Source organism: Nothoprocta perdicaria, unplaced genomic scaffold (assembly GCF_003342845.1).
Source record: "Nothoprocta perdicaria isolate Ctin4 unplaced genomic scaffold, notPer1 scaffold_51, whole genome shotgun sequence".
NCBI classification, from domain to species: Eukaryota; Metazoa; Chordata; class Aves; order Tinamiformes; family Tinamidae; genus Nothoprocta; species Nothoprocta perdicaria.
Window position 1 is genome coordinate 586,652 of NW_020455766.1, and position 12,470 is coordinate 599,121.

General features: G+C 41.2%; 1 protein-coding gene across 1 annotated transcript; it reads right to left on the minus strand.

The window, feature by feature from the left end:
* Positions 1-4,917: 4,917 nt before the first annotated feature.
* Positions 4,918-8,762, minus strand: CHAC2 (ChaC cation transport regulator homolog 2). Its single transcript, XM_026048060.1, has 3 exons — positions 8,718-8,762; positions 8,111-8,146; positions 4,918-5,353 (listed from the first exon to the last, which is right to left on the minus strand). The coding sequence occupies exons 1-3, from the start codon at positions 8,760-8,762 to the stop codon at positions 4,970-4,972; spliced, it is 465 nt and encodes a 154-aa protein (XP_025903845.1). The 3' UTR covers positions 4,918-4,969.
* Between the last annotated feature and the right edge of the window lie 3,708 nt (positions 8,763-12,470).

The window sequence follows — 12,470 nt, forward strand, 5'->3', positions numbered from 1 at the left end:
CGGCCCGGCCCGGCCGCCGCGGGGCCGCTGCCGACCCTGTCCGTGTCCCTGTCCGTGTCCCTGTCCCTGTCGGTGTCCCTGTCCCTGCCGCGGGGACCGGGCTGGCGGCGCGCTTGGTGTGCGCTCGTCTGCGCTCCTTACAAGCCGCGGTTAAAATCTAGGTGTGAGTTTAGGGATAACCCGCCCTTGAAATTTTACCGGTTTATTGGCTGGCTCGGAAAAGAAAAAAAAAAAAGTCTCATTTAAGGTTCCTTTTTCTCCCCTAGCCCTTACAGCACTCAGTCAGTGTCACTGTGCGGTTTCGCAGCCGCCTGCTTGGTCTCTGCTGTGCTCTGCCCTGTGGTGCTCTGCCTGGTCCTCTGTTTGCAGCCTTGGCTGCGTGTGGCTGCTCTCCGAGCCTGTGAGGAACGTATATCCTTCCAGTTCCTCGTGTTCCTGCTTTCCTTTTTGCTCGGCTAACACTGACTTTGCYGCACGCTTATGGAGCCTTTTCTTGTCGTACCTGGAAGGTTGCCCTCTGACTCCTGAAAATGCACTAAGGTGGGAAGTCAGGCAGTGAGAAAGCACCAAGGGACCATCTGCTGTGGTTCACTTTTGTGCTCAGTAGAAAAGTTAGGATGCTTTTAAGCCCTGATCTATCTGTAACTTTTAAAATCTAAAATATCAAGAGTTTTTTTGTGTGTGTGTGTACAGTATAGTTTTATTCAATATTTAGGTCATGTTGGGAGGTGTAGGCTGTGGTTTCGGTGTCCAGGCAGAGCTGTGGCTGCCCTGCAGTTGGAGAAAGGCTGTGGGTGGGTGGGAGCACCCSTGGGCAGGAGGAACCTGCTCGGCAGAGCAGTTTGGGGGAAGCCTAAGAGGCTTCTCCCAGCCGTTTCTCACGGAGCTCTAAGGCCGCGTGTTCTGGAGCTGTTTTCTCTTATCGGAGAGTTGGCCCAGCGAGAAGCGAGTGTCTGTGCTGTGCTGGAGGATGTGCACTAGTAGGGCCCTGCATAGSGAGTTTGCTGGGACCAGAGCTTTTCCGAGGAGTACAGTGAGTTGAAAAAGACTCCAAGCCATGCTAACCTGTTGAGCACTGGGGTACTAAATATGTCTGTGAAGAATTGCAGAACAGCTTTGATTCTTTAATTTGCCATAAGATGGCAAGTGAAGTTCTATATACTCATGTGATGAAGGAGCTTTAGCATATACATATATATTTAGCTCCTTTCTGCTTCCTGGATTAAGAGAATAACCTGTGCCTAGGCTCTTACTGGAAGGGAAGGGAATTAGAGTTGAACTGGTGAGATAATATACCTTATGAAATAATGGGATAAAATAAGTCTTCTGGTATTGATGGGGGATGATACAACCAGTTTTGTAATGGTGTTACTCTGACTTTGAAGGATAAGTTCTGCTTAAAATGGTGAGTTTATTTTCCTTTAAGGAGTAACTTTTGTGTCATATTTTGAGCAAATCGGTATTTTTTCCTCCTGTTCTAACCAAAATTGCCCGAAATGTTCAGACTTGGAAAGCTTCTTTTAATACTGGGAACTTTCTGTGTTTTGTTACCTGAAGAACTGCATCTGACGTCTTCCATTTGCTGCAAAAATGGTTTCATTGWTCCTGTGTTTAAGGCAGTACTGTGTTTTCAAGGAGTATTCACCGTTGCTTTCTTCTGAGCGACTAAACTGACCTTTAGTCACCTCTGAAGGGGAAAACCCAAGGTCTATATGTGTGTGTGTCTATGTATGTTTCATATATATATGTATACACACAACTTGTAATGGGGTGCATAGATGCATGTGGGATTCAGCACAGATTTTCCAAATTAGAGCAGATTAGGCCAATTCTGTCTGATCTTTGTTCACCTGTGGGAAATGCAGAACAGATAAAAGGCTGAAGAAAGTTGGAAATTATTGCTGGGGATCCTACCATGATGCTGGTAATTGCAGACTGTTTTGACTTCCCTTCTCTCTGTTCTTTCACAATAAGAAATACAAATTCGTTTCCAAAAGTTTTATGATTGATTCAGAAGACAGGTCAGTTTACAGTCAGTGGCAGTCAAAGGAGTATGAAGAGTACTTATTTATGAAAAGTTGGGCATTAAGAAAAAAAAGCAAGGAAAGTGTTGAATATTCAGGTTACGGATTTAAATTGTCACAGAAGATGAATATGTATTTTAATAACAATCTGGATATCAGATGGCTAAGTGATCATATACAGGAATATTGGGTATTACAGAAGTATACTTTAAYGTTTGCATTTTGATTTTTGTTCACCTTGTAGCACAAGTAGAAGCAAACTGTCTTACTGCAGTCTTTGTACAAATCCTAAATTCTACTGTAAGTTGAATTTAACTTTTTTTCGGGGCTTTTCTTTGGGAGATTTCAAGAGAGTTTTYAGGTATGTAGCTATATGCTGCTTAATGATAATCCCTTTCAATGGGGAAAATTTTAAATAGATCATTCCCATTATCACAGGGAGATTTAGATCTTGACCAACTGCTGGGCAAGTTGCTTTTCACACCAATGGACTTAACCTTTACTGTGCAGGCACAGCAGTGAGGACCATGCAGCATATGAATACAGACTGCATCCTTCGTGCAGGGAAGGACACGGGGCCTTGTGGGCCACCTGGTGATTTGAGTTTTCTATTAACAGTGAGTGAAATCCGACAGCGTGGCTGACTCCTGTTTCCTCAGACACTGTTTGGAAACAAGCTTAGAGGTAGTTTAGTCCGTGTATGTGTATATATGACGAAACCGTCTCTAAAATCTCTACAGTTACATCACAGATACAGAGACAGTTTTTACCAGCAGGAAAACAACTAAGCATGGGGTCTAAAAAAGCCTTGTGTCGAGTAATGCCTTGGGTGGTGCCTGGAGCTATGGGCAGAGTCGCGCCCYACAGCCCCTACAGCAAAGGCAGGTGGATGGCACTGTCGTTATTACTGCAGGTTGCATGAATCTGGAATCAAATCTACACTGTTATGAAAAATGCAAAATTCAGAGCTTAAATATAGTTTTAAAGAGAGTATCATCACTTTGTTTTATCAATAGCTTCTTTTTGCATGCCCTGCCTCTCTTGAGGAACAGGATAAGCCTTTGAGGAAAGAATTAAAAATAATACAGAGACTGGACAGGTCCATTTGATCTGATTAAGCTTTACTACAGCTTACTTAAGGTAAGCAGAAGACAGGAGGTGTGCGTTCTCTTTTATATATATTTATAAATAATATATATATTTTTRGGGAGAGAAAGGTTAGTATGTCTATTTAACATTTAAATAAATATTCTTGAAATAAACTATATAGAACACTTTTGTAACAGGTATCCAGGAAGCACAGTTTTTAAGTCAAGGGGAATAAATGTATGTGTAATGAAACACACTCATATTAATATTCACATGGGTGTTGCCTATCACTGTAAATCTTCAGTTTGTGAAGACCCTCAAATAATTCCATCATCAGTCCTCTCAATGACTCGCACTAACCACGGAAACATGAATATTCTGATCATGCTTCTGTCCTGCTGTACAGCTGAATGTTTAGGGGTTGGTTTTCCACTGTTATGTTGTCTTAAAGCAGCCTGGCTCAGTGGAGAATCGAGACCCTTGCAACTCTTCCATCAGGTCACAGGTAACTTGCAYGCACTGATGGGAGAGGGGAGCCTCGGTTCCTGGGCTTTCACTGATGGAAAGATTTGCTTCTGCTGCTCAGACTAGGCCCCCAGGCCACCCTAGCAAGCYCTCTTAGGAGTGGCACATGCCACTATTCTTAACCGCTTACCACTTACCTAGGAGSCCTTACCAAATGTTTCTTGTTAACACGCRGTTATGTTCTGTTGACTTTAAGTGGCCAAGTGAAATCATACCAGCTAATCAGATAATCCTGRTATTTTCAACCAATTGCAAATACTTAACAGGAAGGTGTAAAGACAAAAAAGGGACAAGGTGTAMTAAACATATATGCTGTTGCTGATGCAAAATATAGGCTTGCAAGCTACAGCTGAACATGTACACTTCTTCAGTATCAGAAAACATGATGCAATGTGGTATGTGAAATAGGACTTTTTCTATTATTAACATATATGTCTGTGAATCCCTGAAAAGATAGCTGAAAATTYTGATTTAAAATCTGTCCTCAAAGACTGGCTGTTCTTTTATTTATTTATTTAAAAGATGGGGTTACAGCAACATCTAAAGGCAAATAGCAAAGAGAGGATTTTCAGAACATTTGTGCTATATTGTGGATTCAGGTGACATCCAGAATKATTTTAACATTTTAGTTGTATGCCTTACAATAAAAGATGAGGCATCCGTATGATATAGCTTGTTTACATCAAATGCCTTGTGCTTTTGTTTTCAGGGGCTTGAAGTAATTAGCCTAGGAAAAGTATTTCCTTCACAACAGAACTGTTTCTCTGCTGCTAAGGAAAACTAACATATAAAGGGTAAGGTTACTAATTCAGCCGAATTGAAATTAAGCTGAATTAAGCTGTATGATAAATGCAGTGCATTTACTGTGCAATTCACAATAAATACTTAACATCTTTCTAGTTGCACTGAGTGCCAATCCCGTGTTCTTGAATCAGAAAGAACTATCACTTTAATCGAGGGGAGTTGTATCTGAATGCAGGCTTTGATCGTAAAGTAATTTGAAGGCTTTTTCTAAACCTGAAATTAAAATCGTCAAGCAAGATCAGGCTTAAGTCATTCCTTTGAGATTTTTATAACGAAACATATGAGCTTTGGATAAGAAACTTGATATACCAAATTCAAACCTAAAGCACTTCCCCTGCTCCCTTTTCTACAGACCCTTAAAGAATGACTTTTGCTTTCAATAATGAGTCTTAGCTACTGTTTTGAATGCAAGATTAAAATAAATAAGATAGCATAATACAGATAAACATGTTTCCAAGTCATATGCCCGTTGTGCAACAAAACCGTTCTTTTAAGATGAAACAAGATCATTAAAATTAAAAATATTTTTATATGCAGTTTAAGTTTTGATGTTTTTCTAGGAGTTCCTTTACTAGTTTCTCTAAGGAGAAGAGATGTTCATCTACATCTTCYGGTACAAGATTTCTCATAGAATTAGCAAGTTCAAACAGGTATTCTGTGTTTCTTCCGCTCGGACCAACTGCATTAATAATCTGTTCAGCAATTTCTTCTAGAGGTGCTGGGCCAAGGTAATTCGGGTTATCGCAGGATCCGATATATAACAATACGTCAAATGGTTTTATTGATGTGTCTTTGGGATAGAAAATGACAGTTGTGGTCCTGTAGCCTCCTTTCTCCCTGAAGTCCAGATAGGCCTTCACTTCACCTTCTTGTCCAGCTGGCAGTCTATAAGCAACACCCCACACACACCCCTGTTGACATAAGGACAGAAAATCCAAGCGGTATATTAAGATACTCACAAATTAATGTATTTCTAATTTATTTTGGTGAAATCATCTTAAAAACCTTGCATATACATATATATATATATTTTCTGTTTTCTGTCGTACCTGTTTCTCATGTTGTTCAATGAAAGACACCTCTTCCAAATTAAGAACATTTTAGTTAGGAGATCTTCGTTCAAACTAATTATTATGTGGCTTCCTCATGTGTTCTGATGCTGGGGCMTTTTAGGGGAAACTATTTTGTAATCAAGTTTGAAACAGTGAAAAGACTTGGCTTGGGCTTCTAAAGGCTATCGGCTAAAGTGATGATTGAGAGAAGACAATGTATTCTCTTGACCTCAAAGAATTAGTGCAGTAAATATTAAAAGTTGTAAACAGTGCCAATTCAAAGTAATTTTAATCASATTTTTTCCCGGTTTCATTACAGTTTTATTTCCTTTCTTTTACTTGTGTGAAGTTAATGCACTTAGTTGAACTCTAGGAGAAGGAAAAAAGCTGAGAGATGAACCTTTATTTTGCAGAACTAGACTTGACATATCTAGCACCTTGGCAAATACTGTTACTGTAAATTTCATTACCATCATCTTAAGAATTTTGATATTTCTTCATGKTCATCACAGATAAAAGCTATGAGAAAGTACTTAATTTGGGGGTGAATCAATTACATTCCCATATATATTATTTCTATAATAGAGAATGAAATCCATGAGATCTGTGTATGGGTCTCCTTTAAAGTAACACAGAAGAATGTTGATCTGCATTACTCATTAAAGTCTACAAAATTGTTTCTTATTAGTATATTATTTTAAAATGAGTGGTAATTTGTTCTTGTCTATAGACAACACCAAACGTGGATTCCTCCATTACTGAAGACAGAGACTATTGGTTTTCTTTCYAACACTGGATTTGTAAGTGCCAAATTTTGCAGTCAAGACCAAATGTTGGTCAATGGCATTTTATTTAAAAAACAAACAAAAAACCCAGAGTAGTTGTAGAAGTTTTTTTTTCTGTAGGTGGCTACACTATTAGATGTACTGTGGCTAAGAACAGCACCGGGCTGTTCTTCGGTTCCTTCCCTCAACTCTTCCATGTGGGTGTCAACTTAAGCTGTCTGTTAGTTTTTGAAAGAGTGCCTTTTGTGGGGACATACTTAGGTCCTGATAGAAAAATATAAAGTGTGTTGGGGATGGGATTTCATAACCTTCATTTAAAGCAGCTATGTACTACCAGTGCATTTGGGTTGTGTCAGATGTCAGATTTCTACACAAGATGCTCCAACACAGCGTATGTGCATCTTTTCCTCTGTGCACATTCCTGTGGGACAGAGAAGTCTAAGATGCCTCCAAAATAAGGTTTTTTTTTTTTTAATGCAGAAGGAGTAGCTGAAGTTAAGCACATTACTTTTTTTTTCCTCCTCTTTTTGATTTTCTGTCCATACCAGTTTCCAGAGAAAAGGAAACAAACAAACAAAAAACCCCAAAACAGCAAACCCAAACTGCTTTGCTGAGGGGGAARAAGGTTCCTATGGCAACGAGTAAGTTTGCTTAGCAATACAAGCTGAGTGACAACGRTATGACCGTTCTTTGTTTATAGAGGAGTCTGTGTAACAGAATGGTGCCCTACAGTACAGTAATGTGGGGAAAAAAAACCCCACACCACTTACTAGAAAGGTACAGAAAATCACAGTGAGAAGCAGTGCGCTGTGTTTTGCTGGTCTTGCTAACTGCAAAACAGTTGAAGGTTACAGTTATCTTTGCACTTGCCTCTATTTGTTGCTGCTGTTTCAGGGAAATGTCAGAGCTGAAAGTATTTTGCCTTGATTAAGTAGAGGTAGCTTGAGTACAGTCTTGCATCATGCTTGAAGTTGACTTGTGGTAATGGTGACTAATATATTGATAAGGCAGCATTTTATAAAGGTGCACCCATAAATAAAAACTACTCCCCCAAAACCCATATTTTACTCATCTTACGGCCTTGTGTTACATGTCCTTGCTCTGCCTGTGCTTCCGGGCCACCCCTCCTTATCTCCTATGTTCTCTGGAGGCAGCACTAGCTGCAGGGATCCCCTTCCTTGAGGTGTGAGAAGCTTGATGGACAGGGAGAGCACAGCTGCCGCYGGCTGCATGTATGGGGTGGCACATGTCCCCAGTGCCACCCTGGGCTGCACCTCTTGCTCAGAAGGGAATCCCCAGGGAACAAACSCTCTTGCTCCCTCCCCAGACACCAGGGCTTACCTTGCCCTATGAAAGAGAAATCAAAATCACCCTTGGTGACATTTATATTCTTAAGTATTTGGTTTATGTAGCCACATACCACTGCAAAGTAATCTCGATATGTTTCAATGTTTATTTTAGGCAGGCATGGTTCTGATGCAACTTGTGTCTAATATTGGGATATCTTCAGGCACTATATTGCTGGAAGTCAAATTCGGCATCCTTTGTAACAGGATAGCAGTAGGGACTATACAGGAAAGTGCTTAAAAACATGCATTTGGTAATAATTGACCCAAACTACTTCCAGTTGCTTAAGTTAGATAGATTTATTTTGAACAGTCAAGGAGTACTGGCATTAATCCAGGAAATTCTGGGAGAATGTTTCATAAAGGTAACTCAGTTTGTTTTAGGAGAGGCAAAAAAACGGAGACTTAGCAACTTAGGTTGGGATGCATTAGGAATCTGTGTGCACTCTAGAGTAACTATGACAAACAAGCCRGCAGTACCGTACCTCAGGGTCTTCCACAAGGGTCACAACTCTTCCAGGCTAGAATTAAAAGAAATACCACTTATTTAGTTAGAAGCTTTCATTGTAAATCATCAGCATCAAACAAACATTCAAACAATGAGAAGTAATAAAAGGGACAGTAAATTAAGCCAGAAGAGTCTCAAGAAAGTGTGAATCTTTGGATGATTGAGGCACAGTTTGTACTTTTTTCTTAAGAAAAAAGTTTTATCTGTATTAGATTAGTAGAAGTGGTGATAAAATACTCTATTTGTGTTTAATTTCTTCCCCATGGAAACTTTTTTTAGAACCTTATTGAAAAATCAAAATGGGATTGCTCTTGGGTCATTTTTGACTTCTAAATGATTTTTAATGGATTTGTAAGACTTGTGCAAGAAATTCTACTTGACACGAGTTACTACTTCCTCTAGGTTTGCAGGTGATGTGTATGTACTTCTTGGCAGCCCAGGGATTAAAACACACAACTTGACCTGCATTCAGAGGGCTGCACTGCCCATACCAGTAAGAGCTCTAGTAGGAGTTGCTAGTATGCCACAGTGCATCTCTATATATAAATATAGCAGCTCAATTTTCCACATAGCTATTTTCTAACTTGACTATTAATACTTCCATAACCTGTGTGCTTAATACTGGGCATTGGGGGTTAGTAAGTTATACACTAAAGAAATGTTTTGTGGTAGGAAACAACTGTATTTTTATTTCCAGAAATACCTGCATTGGAGGCCTGAGTGTTAAATGAAAGAGCAAGTACTCAACAGATATGTGATAAAAGAACAATCTGTTTATCTGAGAAAGGAGAGGATTTTTTTTTTTTTTTGGTTTATAGTGTCTTGCATGAAATGACCCAACTTAAACAGCATTAGGGAACCTTGGACATTACCTTTGCTAGCTGAATAAGAAAGTAACAACTAYAAACTTTCTAATATAAACCCAAACCATCTTTACTGGGCTCATGGAGTGCTGGCAAAGGCAAAGCTGAAAGRCCTAAATCAGATGCCCCTGACGGAAGGATTTGTTTGAGTTTGTCCTGGCGTTCTGCTGCCGGGAAGGCCCAAGAAGGCRGCTTTGCAAGGACCACACTGAAACAAAACTGAAGGTTTGGCGCTTCAAAGATCTTCTAAAGCATTTGTAGCTCTTGGTACCATCACCTCCCTGAATCAGAAGGGAAGTTGCTGGGGAAAATGACTTAGATCTTCCTTTAGCTCTGTATTTCAATCCAGGCCCTGAGACGTGCTATACTCTAGAGCCCCCCAGATRTATGCCTGTGCTAGCTCCGTGTGGCAGGAGGCATTAAAAACCTCTGTGAGGGCTGCAGGAATGGAAGCAGCAGCTACTTGCGGACTCAGGTACTCATCTTGGAGAAGACCAGCACTACTGTGTGAAAATCAGAGGAAAGTTAGTTTAAGATCCTGAATCACTTTGGCACCTCCTGCAGTCCTTTCCACAATCAATTATCTGTTGTATTTTGGTTGCAACCAGTTGCTTTGACGTAGATGCCAATTTAAGACTCTTCCAGATTTTTACCAATCTGGACTAAGTACAGCAGGAGAATAGCATTAGCATCGTGTAGCCTCTACCCTAGAGGCTGTGACAGGTTCCCCGCTGAGGAGGGTTTATTGAGTTGTACTAAGATAATGGTCCCTGGATAACTGGGTGAACTGCCAGGCCTTCTGCTGCTGRGCGGTTGGCAGTGGTACTGCAGCACTGCCCAGGTCCTGCAATGACTAACTGCCTACCGAAAGAAGAACCAGTTTCAGCGGCTGGGCATGAAAACCTAGTGAAAAGAAGTATTAACTTAAAAATACCTTCAATTTGGTTACCTCAAAACCTTTCTCTGAAATGGAGTTCAAAGTATGCTAATGAATAAGATTGCAGAAACTTAAAATTGTTTCTTTAAAAGCAWAAGCTTACTTAAACAAGAAGTAGCTTTTTATACTTCCTTCTCCTGTGACTCACCCTGGTCTAACAGTAGCCTGTCTGTCCTCCACTCACCCCACTGCTGGCAGCCCTTCAGCAGGAAGAAACTGTCCGAGTAAATGATTATACAGAACCAAGGCCAACTGGTGAATGCTAAAAGTTGCCTTGGAAAACGGACCTAAATTGGGAGGATATCTTTCTGTTGTGATATTGGATAATACTTTCAATATCTGATGAACATTTAAAAATGCTACCTATTGAAAATACACTTGATACTAYACTGCAAGGCAGTTGTGCCTACAAGGTAAAAGGGCTTTAACATGAGATTGAGATCTTCCTACAGAAATCCAAACATTTTGCCATTTTACCATGGTGTGGTGATCCGTGCATGATTACTGCATTTCCCTAGTGCAGTGTGTGCGTCTGGTTGATKCATCTTGTGAAAGTTCTGCAGGAATTAAGGGCTTGACTTCTGCAACACTGTGTATTAAAACATTAATTGTATATTAAATTACATAACATTCTCCTTTTTACATAACTTTAACTTCAGAGSTGAAGTTACAATGCCTTTTCCCCCTCCTTTCTAAGAAGTAAATCAGTGTTTATTTTTGCCATAGACCTAAAATCCCCGGAGTCAAACCGTAGAGGTAATCTCTGAAGGGTGGCACTGCTGACTTCCCTTCTGAAGAACAGCAAGTGGAGAAGTACTGAGACTAGCAGGATGCTGCTGACATCTTTACAGCGTTCCTTATCTGGGCAGTTTCCTGTGAAATGTTTCTCCCATTTCACTTTCAACAGACTAAGGCCCTACATTATTTTTACCTATAACTGAATCATTCAGTAATTGGATACATGCAGAAACTCGCAGGAGTTTTCAYGCTCTAATCTGCTAGTGACAGCCCATGGCCTGTGAGCAGCTGATGGCCACTCCCAGGTGTCCACACACACCGGTCTCCTCTCCACCAGGGATCCCAGAAACAGCTCAATGCCGTGCACAGCTTTGCGCGGCAAAAATGGGAATATCTGCTCAGTGTAAGGGGGGAGTAACCCTTGCATGAGCATGGTGACCCTGCAGGGCAGAGAGCATGTGCATCTGCAAGGGAAAGCGGGTTTGGACTTTCTGCCCTTTCTTTTCTAGGCACAGCTAAAGGCAGTTTCTGATGAAGGCAGACACAGAACCAAGGGTCCCTGAATGCTGSCCTTGCAGTGTTGGCTTCACGGTATGGCAGAGTTTGGCAGTTGTCAAGAGTGGCACCTCTGGCATTCATGTGATCACAGAGCCAGGTAGCCAGGGACGGCAGCAAACAATCTATTAGTGTTTTTAGTGAGTGCAGGGAATGTGCGGTGCAATCGAGAGCGCCAAGCCTGGCTCAAGGGAGGTGGCAAAAGTCATCAGAGGCGGGGAGGAGGCAGGGTTATAACGAGAGGAGGTGACAGTTCACCGCCCTGGCAGCAGCAGTCTTTCAGCTCAGTTCAGACCACAGGGCAATAATGCTCGCTTCACGCTTCAGCCCTTCAGCACRTTTACTCTTAAGTGATGTTTTTGTCATCTTCAGCAGGAGTGTGAAGAAAGAAATTTCTTAACACCAAGCAGCACTGCACCAGAGCAGCTTCATCTTGTGTGAAACAGGCCTCAAAGCAAAAAGAGCATCAGACCTCCACATCTACRGAATCTTTAGTATTGTCAAAAATCAGAATTTTTCAGATTCATATATCTGGGGAAATTACTGCCCCTGAATTTTAAGCTATTCAAGGAGGTCCAAGAACTGGATGATACCAAAAGAATTTAGTATTTAAAAAGTGTAAAACTAATATCCCGAGGAACCGTAGATTAGTTCAATATGATTGGATGAGAAATAGAAGACTGGTTACTTTGAGGGTCTCCTCAAGCACTGGAGCCTAGAAGTACAATTAATGAGAAGCTATAAAATGCAAGGAACCTAGAAGTACAATTAATGAGAAGCTATAAAATGCAAAGGGTGCTTCACCACCACTCTCGTTAAGCACGTGGCCACAGCAGAAGGTGAGCGGTGTCAGCGTGGGGGCCCTGGGGCTGCCCCCGCTCTGCGCAGCCGCTGCTCTCGCGAGCGGCTGTTGCCTTTGCTGCACTGCCTGTGAAATGCTGCAGCAAGCCCTGTYTGCAGGAGAGTTTTGTGGGTTTTTAACCTGTTGGCTACTGTGCTATTGCTCATCTTCAAAATGTGCTAATACCGGAGGGCCAGTTTCTCTTGTAACCCACCCGCTAGGGACTAACTCATTTCCGATGTAATAGAGGCTTTAAGGGYTTTATAGTGGAGTTTGGTTGGTCTGGTAGAATGAGAAATCTTGGCGCTCTGTTTTCTCAGTTTTTGTTGAGGGACCCTTTTGTCTGTGGAAGTAGTAGTAATTTAGGGGTTGTTGTACAGTAAGAGTGTACTAAGTTGTTGAT